This window comes from Plectropomus leopardus, chromosome 20, assembly GCF_026936395.1.
Source record: "Plectropomus leopardus strain MGB_pleo_1.0 chromosome 20, ASM2693639v1, whole genome shotgun sequence".
Lineage (NCBI taxonomy): Eukaryota > Metazoa > Chordata > Actinopteri > Perciformes > Serranidae > Plectropomus > Plectropomus leopardus.
This window is the reverse complement of record NC_142195.1, coordinates 638,422-652,140: the sequence shown is the minus strand read 5'-3', so window position 1 is coordinate 652,140 and position 13,719 is coordinate 638,422. Positions and strand designations below refer to the sequence as shown.

General features: G+C 40.6%; 1 protein-coding gene across 1 annotated transcript; it reads left to right on the top strand.

Moving 5' to 3' along the window:
- Positions 1 to 1,053: 1,053 nt before the first annotated feature.
- lmnb1 (lamin B1) lies at positions 1,054 to 13,582 on the top strand. Its single transcript, XM_042509404.2, has 11 exons — positions 1,054 to 1,632; positions 3,627 to 3,783; positions 4,064 to 4,189; positions 6,389 to 6,559; positions 7,665 to 7,790; positions 8,257 to 8,477; positions 8,590 to 8,818; positions 8,958 to 9,062; positions 9,772 to 9,891; positions 12,053 to 12,157; positions 12,544 to 13,582. The coding sequence occupies exons 1-11, from the start codon at positions 1,280 to 1,282 to the stop codon at positions 12,583 to 12,585; spliced, it is 1,755 nt and encodes a 584-aa protein (XP_042365338.2). The 5' UTR covers positions 1,054 to 1,279; the 3' UTR covers positions 12,586 to 13,582.
- The last annotated feature ends 137 nt before the right edge of the window (positions 13,583 to 13,719 follow it).

Here is a 13,719-nt window from a genome sequence, read left to right as displayed (position 1 = left end):
CTGACAGGAAATGAGAGCAGCGATATGCAATGTGGATGTGTGAAAACACACAGAATAGTCTACCCCTAAAACATGAAAATAGTAAATGCATTAAGATGTTATAAAAACACATAAACAAACATCTTAAAATGCCAGATTATTAGCTGTTAAATTGCTATGACTTCAAACCTAACAATCTTCTGCATAGGAAATGGCATTCATACGGCATATAAACCAAATATATAAGTATACTGAGGATAAAGCCAGAGAGGATTAAATGCTACATGGATTTAAGGAATATAAAAATGAATAAAATGTCTAAGAAAAAAAGCAAAAAAAAAAAAAAAAGATAGGGAAAACCTATATTTATAATGTAATGGAATTCTAATTTTCAAGCACTTTTTCCAGATCATTTTCTAGTTGTTTTTTTTTCTTTTTTACTTTCTTGTTTTTGTTTGTTTGTTTTCACGAATTTTCAGGTCATTTCTTTCACTTTTTTTTACTCGTGTCTTGCTAATTGCCCTTGTTTAAATTGCTCATTGCCTTCTTTTCAAGTTTTTTGGAAGAAACCAAGCTATTTGACTCAGGGTTTTTTTTTTTTGTTTGTTTTTAAAGAAGCTCTTTTCCATCTTGTTGCCTTAAACAAAGAAAAGTTCTGCCTGTAGGATATGAATGTCACTGTGTGCAGTCCAGTACATAACAACTCATTCGTTTTCGCACATTAACTAACCATATAGATGGGTCGTAACTTTTATTATTTTTGCAATTTATTCTCTTAAGAAAGGTTACAAATATCTTTTCCCTTCTCGGACACTTGAGTCTTGCCGTTGATAGTACAGTAGCCACAGCACGAGAAATACACAGGGGTGTTTTCAGGCTTGGCCGTTATAAGAGGCGCCACACAGCGCCTGTTCTTCACACCGGGACGCTCCGATTCAGCAAAAGGGGTGGGTAAGCCCAGAGAGGATGATACAAAGCGAACACGCCTGCTCGGGACAGTGCCGGTATACGTCTGTGACACTTACAAGCGAATCCGAAAGTTAAAATTGAAACAACGCATTGCGTCGAGCTACGCCATTGGTTACTGGTACACAACGTAAAATATCCAATGAGCCGCCATATTAGGAAGTCAAACCCCTCTTACATTGTGAGAAGAAGAAAACAGAGACTGTTTTCAAGGATAGTTTTAGACAGTGGTGGCTGTTGAGCGCTTGGATCGAGATCATTAAGTTTGCACAGTCCGCATCTTGCTTTGGTTTGCGTACCGGTTTCGTACGGGTTATTGGGACACTCTTGTGCAATGGCGGCGGCTGCAACTCCAACCGGCCAGAGAAGCACGTGCGGCAGCGGCACTCCGCTCAGCCCGTCCAGGATCACCAGACTGCAGGAGAAACAGCAGCTCCGTGACCTCAACGACCGCCTGGCCGTCTACATTGACAAAGTCCGCAGTTTGGAGTCAGAAAACGACGTCCTTCACCTGCAAATCAGCGAGAAGGAGGAGCTGCGGAGCAGGGAGCTGAGTGGACTCAAAGCCCTGTATGAGACCGAGCTAGCGGACGCCAGACGGTGTTTGGATGAGTCCTCCAAGGAGCGGGCCTGGCTGCAGATCGAGCTTGGAAAGATCAAATCCGAGCATGAGCAGCTCTTACAGAAGTAAGCCTTTTAACACGGTAACCATGCTGTATGGTCACACTGCAGACATGCTTTGTGAATCATTATCTAAAGGCTAGCCTTACACACTGAATTTGATTTTCGAGCCACTTTTGCAACATTACGCACGTAAGTCCGTTCTGGCAGGGGGTTAGCGTTACGTTTTCTGTTCAAAACGTCATTCAAACTCAGCACACGCGCACGCACGCGCGCACACACACACACACACACACACAGAGCAGCTATAAAACAGCCGTGAAAGTACAGATATCTCAACAGAAAATGGCTGTGGTTGAAGTTAAAGTCTGTTAGAACATTACTTTAGTAAAAGTTTTAAAGTGTCTGATATTTAATGTACTTTGGTATCAAAAGTAATTTTATTATATTAAATGTACTCTTTTTAGTAGTAGTATTAAAATTTTTTTTACAAGCCGTTTTCTCGATATAACGAGATATTATCTTGTTATAACAAGATATTATCTTGTTATCTCGAGAAAACGGAGTTTGTTTTCCTGAGATATTATCTTGTTATCTCGAGAAAACGGAGTTTGTTTTCCCGAGATATTATCTCATTATCTCGAGAAAACGAACTTTGGTTTTTTTTTTTGTTCTTTTTTTTTAACTTTATTGAATGAACGTCAGAAGAAGAAGTGGCGGGTGGATGATGTGACAGCAGGTGCCGTGCGGTGTTCAGCGCGGACAAATGCGTGCAGGTTCTCGCCCCTGCACGTACCAAAAAGCACCGGAGCAACAGTATAATAATCTAGTTATGATTACTGATGAATTTGGGTGATGTGTTCCTGTAATAATCATCTTACCTTGCGCATTTGTCCGCGCTGAACACCGCACGGCACCTGCTGTCACATCATCCACCCGCCACTTCTTCTTCTGACGTTCATTCAATAAAGTTAAAAACAAACAAACAAAAAAAAAAAACAAAGTTCGTTTTCTCGAGATAACGACTTAATATCTCTGGAAAACAACGTTCGTTTTCTCGAGATAACGAGACAATATCTCAGGAAAACAAACTCCGTTTTCTCGAGATAACGAGATAATATCTTGTTATAACGAGATAATATCTGGTTATATTGAGAAAACAGCTTGTTAAAAAAAAAAAAAAACACGTCCGCTTAGGGCTTCCGTAGGAACAATATGATAATTATACAAAACAAGAGGGATGTTGCATTGTCAGATGAAGAGCTCAATCAATAAGAAAGGTTTAGGAATGAACTAATAATAATATTCAACTTAAATAAAACTATTTTAGAACTTGAACTTTATCATTTGCAGAAATTTTCCAAGGAGAAGTGATTTATCTGTGTGACTTTTTTTCTAAATGGAATCAGCTTTCTTCAATGAATATAGTTTATGGTGCTGTTTGTCAGTGCAGGTGTGTGTCTCCTAGGAGTGCAGCAAGCTGCACTGTGACTGCAGTGAAGAAAGTTGTTTTTGAAAGTCTAAACTCCAGCATATTCAATGTCAGAATATTTTGTTAGATAAAACCGTGTTATGAGATTCTGAAATGTTTACATCTTTCCTTTTCAGTTACTTTTGACTTTTGGATTTTACAGTGTCCTTTTTCAAATTGCCTGAAATACCACCTCATGCAAGCATAAAAAGTATTTCGCTATAAACAGGAGTTTTTTCAAAATTGACGTGTTTCTATTAGGCGTATTTTGTATTCACAAAATCATTTTGCGCAATTTGAGGGTTAATGGAAACCTGCCTAGTGAGTAGCAGCATGACTGTTGTCTCACTAAATCTCAGCCTACATCAAACAGTTGGCTCTTAACAGTTAATTAATGTACAGCAGGCCTTGAGACTGCTACCAGAGGGTAACTGATAATGCCTTCTCATGTGGTAGGTTTGCATCATTTGGTGTTTGTTCTTCTCTCTTGGTACTTCTGCCATGGCTGCAGCTGCATTGCCAACTTAGTCAGTATATTCACACTTTGCCATCCACATGCACTTACCATGCCTTGTCGTCCTCCTTCTAGCTACAACAAGAGGGACTCTGAGGCAACAGGAGCCCAGGCCAGGCTGCAAGATTTGGAGGCCCAGCTGAACTCTAAAGAGGCCATGCTGGCCACAGCGCTGTCTGAGAATAGAGGCCTGGAGGCCACACTGGCTGAGCTGCGAGAACAGCTGCAGGAGGTTACAGCACAGATCTGACATGTATATTATGATGCTAGAAAAATATTTCTTTGACCATTTAAGGGGTAATACAGAGAGACAAACTGCTTATTTGACAAATTTTGCTCTTTTCTCCCAATATTGCACTCAACAAAATGTTGTTTGTGATTGCCTCTGACCTTCTTATTGGTGTGGCCATTTTTTCTCTTGAAAGCTTGTCTTGAAATGGTAAACCTGGTAACCCTTTTTCAGTGGTCTCGACTTATTCTCAAAACACTACCTGTTGTTTTTGTATTGTCAGCTGGATACAGGTCTCGCCCAGACCAAGAAGCAGCTTGCAGATGAGATGCTCCTGCGCATTGACTTGGAAAACCGATGCCAGAGTCTGACAGAGGAAATGATCTTCCGTAAAAGCATGCAAGAGGAGGTCAGAATCTGACAGTTTCTTGAGTCACTGTAGACTGGTTTCTGGCACTAAGGCTGTGACATTTACACTATTCAAAGTGTCAACATTTTTTCCATTAAAGGTATTTCCAGTATAGCTATTCTGAAACTTCTGGAACTTGGACCAGACATTGGTATCAACTCAAATAAACCACCCAGAAAGAGAAATTGTAACATTCCATACCATAAGAAAAGTTGTGTGCAAGAAAGTGGAATGACAGGAATAGGGCATTGAACACTCTCAAAGTAAAGGAAGTAAACCAGGTGACTTCACTAATTAGTACTCCTGGCTGTGCTAATTAGAATCAGCTGGGTGCATGCATGTTGGTAGATTAGTACCTCCACTCTTTGGAAAAAGGCCACTTACCTCTGAATGCAAGTAAACAAGCTGCCATGTGAGAAACACCTCATGATGGGTTGAAGCAAAAAGCTCTCCCAAGATCTCTGCAGCATTGCATTGAGATGCAGGCTGACCTCTCAGCAAATCTGTGCTTTAACCAACCGTACAAACATTTAATGCTCAAATCTAGAGTTCATAAATATTTTCATAAATATTTTCTGTAAAAACATGCTTTTTATTTAAATGCAGAGCACACTAGAATTGTGTTCATTAAAAAAAATTAAATAGATAACTACATCTAAAATCATAAATTCAGTAATCATTTTTTGATGGCTCATCATCCGAATCAATTATTGTCATGGTATAAATATTCCACAATAAAAACAGAGCGTCCCAGTCCAGTTTACAGTGGAGGATATGCGTCTGTTTGTATTGAAATTAAATGGTGTTGGTTTTCATTGCTTTTGTAAAATCTGCCAATTACAGAGGTGAGGACAGTCACAAGGTGCATGAGGTAAATAAGGCCAGGCTGCTGAAATAAGCTTCAAATTCTCGCCACTGAACACATACTATGATAGACCATGTTTCGTTTTGCAGCGACTCTACACGCTGTGTTGTGGGATGCAATGTATGACTATCATTCGCCCTTCTTTGATTGACCCTCGCTTTCTACCATCGCTACGGTTACGCGCCGTCCAGCGTACAGTTCAGCACTTCATCAGTGGCACTAGTTTGGTACAACAGAGGAAGATCTTGTGCTTACTGCAAAGACAGTCTGCAAGTTTGCAAGGCACATTGCTCAAGTAGATCAGTGGGATGGAAGTTCAGTTAAAAAAGTAAATTTACAGAGGAACAATGTTTTTCAGATAAGGGGGTGAGGAGAGATTGACAGCAATGCTTGTATAGTGAGCTGCAACATGTGCTGCAGGTGCTGAACACAAAGGCAGTATGCAGATCCTTTCCACAGTAAAAGTGCTCTTAATACCACTCCTAAAATACTCCACTACAGGTTAAACTCCTGCATTCAGAATTGTTCTTCTGTAAAAGTAATAAGGTAACCTCAGAATTGTTGTAACTGGTAACACTGGTGTTGCCAATAGTATATTGACTGCCGGTATATTAAGTGGTGGGTTAATAGTGTCATTACTTAAAATCCATTCATTAGTGGTTTTGCTCTGCACGTGGAATTTACTAGTAGTCTCAGACTAGTCTACAATCAAGGAGCCACAGCAAACCATGCTAAGCTTGAGTTTCCCTACCTTTAAGTAGGGCTGCAGCTAATGACAAAAAGTGCAACTGATTGGATGTCTTCATTATTTTTTAAATTAAATTGAGGAATTGTTTTCTTTCCATTTCAGTGTTTTATTCATTGTTTGATGACTGTGATTCATGAGTTTTTTCATGAATCAGGCCTCACATTCTCAGAATCAGAATCAGACAAAGATTTATAAATCTATAAATTTAAGATTTACAAATTACATAGCCTCAAAAGTAGGAACAGATCGCAGGGTATCGTTAAAGCAAAGTTGCAGGCATGACCATGAATGACCTTCCTCATCTGCACAAGTTTAGGCCTTTGGAAAAGGCCCAGACAGTCCTGGCTGACCTTGGCCATCTCCTGTCCAAGGAGTTGAGTTTCCTTTTTTCTGGCTGCAGATACAATGTGCCAACATGCAGGACCAACAGACTGAACAGCTCACCTGTCCTCACCGACTGCGACTTCATTGTGTTGTTTTTGTATGAATTTTGAAGTTTGTTGTTTCTCTGTTGGTTATGTGGTTACTACTGGCTGTACAACAATTAGATATCTTTGATCCTTGCTGACTGTGTGCTGTGCTACAGGAAGTGAAGGAGGCCCGGCAGCGGTACGAGACCCGACTGGTGGAGGTGGACTCTGGGCGGAAGGAGGAGTATGAATATAAACTGACTCAGGCCCTGGCTGACATGAGGGCTCAGAATGAAGAGCAGATCAAGATCTACAAGGACAACATGGAGAGCACCTACAGCGCCAAAGTATGAACACACACACACACACACACACACACACACAGACACACACACAGACTGTCTGGGTACATATTTCCCATTTACACATTAATCCCGTTCATGTCAAAGAGTTGACTAAAAAAGAAGCATGAGGAGGGATGTTTGACTCAAAGCAACATATAAAAAATATGTTACAGGTGAAACAGTTCAGTAAATTTATGGTTCTGCGTGTACCTTTGTTCAGGAGTCAAAGTGCAGTATTATTGGTACAGCAGGGAAAACAAAAAAAATTATTATGGCTGCAGCATGGTCATACCCCTGTTTAGTATTTTTAGGTGAGTGCTCTGTTCAAAACAGCATGTAGATTTCAGTCTGTGCAGAGATGCAATTTATTAAAAACAATGATTGTCAGAGAGTCCAGATCTAGAGTCTAAAATCACCCTCCACCTAAACACCATAATCCAAGATCCAGGAACGAGGAACAGGGCAGAGCCGACATGCAGAGAGGCAGCGTGAAGAGCAGGATCTTTACAGTCTTCAAAAGTGGCTGCCTATGTTCCTTAATATATGCATCAAATTAACAATAAGACCACCGCCTGCTGTCCTCTGTACTGCACTGGGCTGCCAATTAAAAGGATAAATCAAACAAATAAGCAGTGCAAATTTAAAAGCAAAAAAGATCATAGGGCCACAGCAAAGCTGAACTAATAAATCACAGAAAAAGTCAATTAGTCGATCCAAGCATATGAGTTTCAGTAGCTGTTAATGTCCTTAAAGCTATCTTGAGGTCTGAAATGTCTGGAATGAGGTAGAACTATGAGAGGTGCTAAGATGGCAGGAGAGGTTAAGCGTGCTTATAACGTCCCCCATCAGTTGACCTGTAGTTTGCTGGCAGACTAGCTTAAATCATCCTTTACACAATATGCATGTAAGCATCTTTATTTTGATCTTGCTGTCAGGTGAAACTGTATGTAACACTTGTAGAAAGTCAACACACCAAAACAGCACATTACTAACTTCCTGCATGTCAGGAAGTGACAGACCCAGCTGAGTTCCTCTTTCAGAGTGTGATTAGCAGGAAGCTGTTGATGTTGCTGACTCCTGAACCATCTGTGTGTGTGTTTGTCTCCAGCTGGAGGACCTGCGTCGGATGTCTGAGATGAACGGAGCATCAGCCAACATGGCCCGAGAGGAGCTCAGAGAGTCCACCTCGAGGATCGAGAGCCTCACCACCCAGCTGGCAACAATGCAGAAGGAGGTTGACATTTCATTTTACTTATTACCTTTATTTTTTTTTTAGAATGTGTCCTAAGCTGTCACATTTAATAAAACCCTGTAAAATCCAAATTCTAAGTCTGATATCTTAAACACCTGTTGTCTGGATACAACTTCCTGTTCATATTTGCTTCAATTTCTGTGATAGTGAATTTACCCGAATTGAAAAGTTAAAGAATAACTTCAGTCAACAAATACATCTCCCACAGTGCGTTATTCAGCCGCGCTTCATGTTTGGTTTATTTTATTTTTCAATTTACTGTGGGAGGTGGAGGACAATTGTCAAAAGCCTAACCTCTATAGATGAGCAAAAGGCTTACGTAAGTAAGTTGATTTAATTTAAGCATCTATCAAATTTCTATTTAAGTGACATATGATGAAGTGCTGGCTTTCTTTGTGAAACATGGGCATCACTGCAACCTCAGACTCTGACCTTGTCTATCCCTCAGACTCGTGGCTGGCGTAATCGTATAGTGGAGCTGGAGACGGAGTTGGCTCAGGAGAAAGACAGAAGCCGTAAGCTGCTGGCAGACAAAGACTTGGAGGTGGCTGAGATCCAGGCCAAGATGCAGCAACAGCTGGACGAGTATGAACAGCTGCTGGATGTGAAACTGGCTCTGGACATGGAGATCAACGCCTACCGCAAACTTTTAGAGGGAGAAGAAGAAAGGTGAGGACCCAGCAAGTTTGTCATAGTGATGGCATCAGCTCATTTTCTATTGCGTTTCTGGAACACGCTGAGCTTTTTTGCCGACCTGGATACTTATGTTTGCCTCCCACAGACTAAAGCTGTCTCCCAGTCCTTCAAGTCGTGTCACGGTGTCTCGAGCCTCGTCCAGCAGCCGCAGCGTGCGCACCACTCAGGGAAAGAGAAAACGTGTTGATGTGGAGGAACAGGAAGCTAGCAGTTCGGTGTCCATCGCTCACTCTGCCTCAGCCACGGGACATATCAGCATTGATGAGATCGACACAGACGGCAAGTTCATCTCCCTCCACAACAATGGGGATGAGGTGAGCTGTTGGGCTGTTCGAGGTTACATGCTTCTGGTTACTAAATGGCTCAGCTTGAGATTCAGCTGAAAATCATCTGTTTGAAGATCTGGTCTAACCTTAGCATCTGAAAGATTTTTCTTTGTTGTGTCTGTATCAGGACCAGGCGATGGTTGGCTATGAGATGATAAAGACAGATGGAAATGATACAGCCACTTACAAGTTCACACCAAAATACATCCTCAAGGTTGGCCAGAAAGTCACGGTAAGAGTTTGTCTTTAATGAAATTTTCTGCTGATCTGATTTTAAAATGAAGCCAGTGTCCCCATCTAAAATCATGCCAAGGTCCTTTAAAAAAAAAAAAAAAAAATGCTAACGTAAAAAAAGAGATGTCAGAATTTACATTTTTTTCCCCAGCTGAGTGGTAAGAATAGTCTACATGTTTGTTTTACAGTTAGCCAGTTCCTGCAGGATTTGGCGAGCTGCTTTTTTTCTACTGTTGCAGCCTTTAATGCCTGATTTCATGACAGCCTTTCTAATAGGTGGTTGCAATGCAAGTTTTGATATTTGTAGGCTTTTTTTTACTTACAAGAGTTTGTATTTTTTCAAAGAAACCTTTTTTGTTGTTAAAATCAATGCTATTTGTATTAGCCTGTGACTTTAGTGTTTCACTTTGATTTTCGGTGTGATTTTGATTTCTGACTGACTGTTATTGTTGCTGACTTTTGTTGTCAACAAATTATACAGTGTATATCAGTAAAGATTTTCAACTTGAATAATTTATTTATCAAGCTCTGATGTGTGATTTAAGTGTTCTCCTAAGTGTTTTTGAGCAGTGTACATGAATGTGTGGGAAACTCGTGACTGGCGTGAGTTATTGGAATCGTTACAGAGAGACTAAGTTGGTTCCTTTGAATATGAGGGTGACTTTGGGGCTCTTTGGCCCCCATGTGGTGGTGTTTACTCTGTGCAGGTTTGGGCATCTGATGCTGGTGTGAGCTCCAAACCTCCCACAGACCTTGTGTGGAAGAACCAGACATCCTGGGGCTCAGGAGAGGATGTCCATGTGGTGCTGATCAACCCTCAGGGAGAGGTAAGATCTTTCTCTCTCTCTCTCTCTCTCTCTCTCTCTCTCTCTCTCTCTCTCTCTCTCTCTCTCTCTCTCTCTCTCTCTCTCTCTCTCTCTCTCTCTCTCTCACACACACACACACACACACACACACACACACACACACAAAGGCACCATCTCCATCCCTGTGCTCTGTCTCCTGCCCCCAGTATTGTGTCTGTTCAGGCATCACACACTGATTTGCACTGATTAGCTATCACCACTTTTTAGGCCAGTGTTACCTGCACATCCATCCACACATCTGTTTTGTTGCTCATTGCCAGAATTCCTGGCAATTCTCTTTATTTTTCTGGCAAAAAACTGCAGTGTAGGGCTGCTTGATAATGGCAAAAATCATTGTCCCGATTATTTAGGTCAGTGTTGAGATTGCAATTATATCACACAATTACTCATTGATTTGGAAGCATGCATTTATTGAACATTAACAAACATCTCTGACAGTATTTTCATGAACTTGAAATATAATTTAGCTGTAGGTGAATGTAATTCTTTTTATTGCGCTTAAAAACTGGCAAACTGTCAATAAGAAAAATAAAACTAAGTCACATATGTCAGTACTGTTATGTAATTCTCCATTGTCACACTCTGACCTGTTGATGAATCCTGATGTGCAGCTTGTGCTGATACATACAGAGCAGGTACAACAGACTGACTAACATGTATGACGGCATGTTAGAGCAGAGCTCAAGCACTTCAACCATGTGTTTTATTTGGTATTCTTTACAGTAGTGGTTCCTAACTTGTCTTGACTCGCTTTGTCATTAGTTTTATGACCACACATTAAATAAATTACCACATAATCTTTTTTTTTCACACAGTGTAAACACCACGTTGGCTTAGAACACAAAGAAATGAAACCATTTACCCATGACCCAGTCCTGGACCATGACCCATCAGTTCAGAACCGGAAAACTACAATGTACAGTAGATGCAATTTGAGGAGAAAGACTTGGCTTCCACTCAGTTTGGTCTGTAACCCTGATTGACACATTTGGGTGATGCAGCCATAAATTAGATTTAAGCATCCATCCTGAGAGTTCTGCCTAGTAACCAAATTAGAGTGCAGTACACTGCACCTGCAGAGAGCACAGTGGCAACTGTGTGTTTTTTTTAGAAATTATATGGAAAGAAGTTCTAAAAAAATCACTGAGTCTATCAAGAAAGTTGGCAAGTTGTTAACACTGAGTGCACCGCAGGAAAGGGTGTGTTGGATTTATTACACAAGACAAAATGAGAGCATCATTACGAAACAACAATGGTTTTAACTTACTCATAATCGTTAGGAGCCAAAGTGGTAATTGAGAACAAGTATTAATCAGAGAGCTATGTGTCAGGGATGGAAAGCAAAGAACCCCCTGCTTATATTCTGAATGGTGGAGTTTTGATGCTGCTGTGTGTGTTTGTGCTAGAGTGTGTGGCTTAAAGTGGTCCTGTGGACAGATTCTCCACTCTCTGATACTTATACAAAATATTTAAATTCACTGTGCTGTTCAAAGGCTACTGCCAACAGCTAACAGCAACTTCTAAGGTGGAATATTGTCTTGCATGCCACTCAGTGCATGAGTTTACATTGTGAATCAATCAACAAGTCAATATATTAACTCTGATCATTCCATATTATGTTTTTTATGGCTGTCTTGTATGACATATGCTTTAGTGATGATCTAAGTGCTTAAAAAAGGTTTCGGAATTTCAGCCTATTTATACAAACTGTGAATATTGTCTTTCCTCACTTGTAGAAAATAAAGTGGAGTGTCATTCCTGAGCACTCCAGCAGCACTAAAGCTGTTCTGCTCTAAACACTCCAACCTATTCTTTTTTATGCCTGCACGTCAGCGATGGCCGAGGTCAAAGGCATTATGTTTTTGGGTTGTCTGCTTGTACGTATGTCCGGCCCATTCTGGTGAACGTAATATGTCAAGAATGCCTCGAGGGAATTTCTTCACAAACATTCACTTGGACTCAAAGATGAGCTGAGTAGAATGTGGAGTTCCAAGTTAAGTTCCAAGCAGCAGTAAAGGGTCTGTAATTTAATTTCAGTCGTGTGTGTGTGTGTGTGTGTGTGTGTGTGTGTGTGTGTGTGTGTGTGTGTGTGTGCGCGCGCGTGCCTGCCTGCGCGTCCCAGGAGGTGGCAAAGAGAACCACAACATACAAGACAGCAGTAGAAGAGCAGGGTGATGAAGATGATAATGGGGTGGAGGCCACTGAGGAAGATCTCTTCCACCAACAGGTGAGACTGGCAGCCTCTCTCTCAGCTCACTATTCAACTACCAAATGCAAGTATGTTTCTATGATCACTTACACTCTATGAAGACATTTTCTGAAAAAGAAATGCCTGTCTGTGTCACACAGTCAAGAAAAGATCAACTAGTACTCAAACTAGTGTTGTGCTTGCTGCACAAAGAGGACGCTGATGTCTGTCTAACCTGACTCAGAAGGCCTTTGCCCACTTAGGTTGTATTTTTGCATGCTTCTTTAGAAATATTTCATCCGATAAAACTGGTATGGCACAGACACTCGCACACTGACTCTGATGTGTTTGGATTTTTTTAAGCGTTTGTAGCAGTGTATTTGGAATGGTTGTCTGTTGAACCCTGGATGAATGTTTGTGTGCAGGGGCACCCTGTCGCTGCAAAGAGAGGCTGCTCCATCATGTGATGCCATGACACCAGCCAGCCTCCTGCTCCTCTGAGCCCAGCCACTCTGCTGCCAACTGTAATACTAGAACTATTTTTCTATCTTTTGTAGTGTATTTCCCTAAAAATGGTTTTATTTCTCATAAAAATGCAAAAGTACTTTGGGTAGATGTATTTTCACCTGGAAAAGCAAAATAACATGTTTGTTGAACAAAATTAGTATGTGTAGTTCACATCCCTTTTTCATCTTTAAAAAAAACATGCAACAAGTGACCGACTGTGTCTTTAAAGAAAATAAGTCATGGGCTATGTCATTTTTGAAATAGATTTTCATTCAGTTTTATTTTATATTTCATCTTATTATATTATTGATGCTATATTTTAGCTGCGAGAAGAACCATGTGTTGTGGATGATTAGATGATGTTTATTTGCTGAAAACCTACTGTATTATTCTAAAAGAAAGCTGATCAAATAAGCACTGAAAAGACAAGCACACTAAAAGTTAAGCAGGTAAGAGTTCATGGAATAATCATCAGTTTAGACCTTGTGTGGACAACCAATTACACAAGATGAAAACCTCTGTTTAATGGCATTCATCTAGTATCTCCAAAAAAATAAATATGGAGATTGATTGTATCCATCAGGTGAAAGGACAGTTAAGGTTTATTGGTAGTTGTTGAGTTACCCGTGTGTGTCTGTGTGTCTGTGTGTGTGAGTATGCGTGCTTGCGTGCATGTGTGTGTCTGTGTGTGTAAGATTTGAAATTGGCTTTAGCGACTCCTTGTGATTTTGGACAAATAAAAACGTGTCATGAGTGTAATGTGACAGATGTTGTCACAGGAGCTGCAGCAGACATGTTTCTTGTCACTGACCTGGACTCAGCATTGCACCACTAATTGAGAAATGTTGATTGTATTCATAAACTTTGATATTTGAAGTATGTTTTGTGTCTCTGTTACTATGCATGCTATGGCTGTAATCATCATAGTTGAATGATTAAAAGTTTTCTTGTACTCAGGGTTTTCCTTTTGTTTGTACATCATTCTAACCAGGGTTCACACATCCCTCAGGTGCTTAAATTTTTAGTGGGAAAAAAATGAGTAGTTTGAATTATGTCACACACCAGTGACATAAGGTGTCACTGTGTTTATTGGT

What these genes read in the sequence shown, in the direction of transcription:
- lmnb1 (XM_042509404.2), top strand. Translation starts at nt 1,280, where the DNA reads ATGGCGGCGGCTGCAACTCCAACCGGCCAGAGAAGCACGTGCGGCAGC. An exon ending in TGCGAGAACAGCTGCAGGAG is followed by an intron (nt 3,784 to 4,063) that starts GTTACAGCACAG and finishes TTGTATTGTCAG; the next exon opens with CTGGATACAGGTCTCGCCCA. An exon ending in TCCACAACAATGGGGATGAG is followed by an intron (nt 8,819 to 8,957) that starts GTGAGCTGTTGG and finishes TGTCTGTATCAG; the next exon opens with GACCAGGCGATGGTTGGCTA.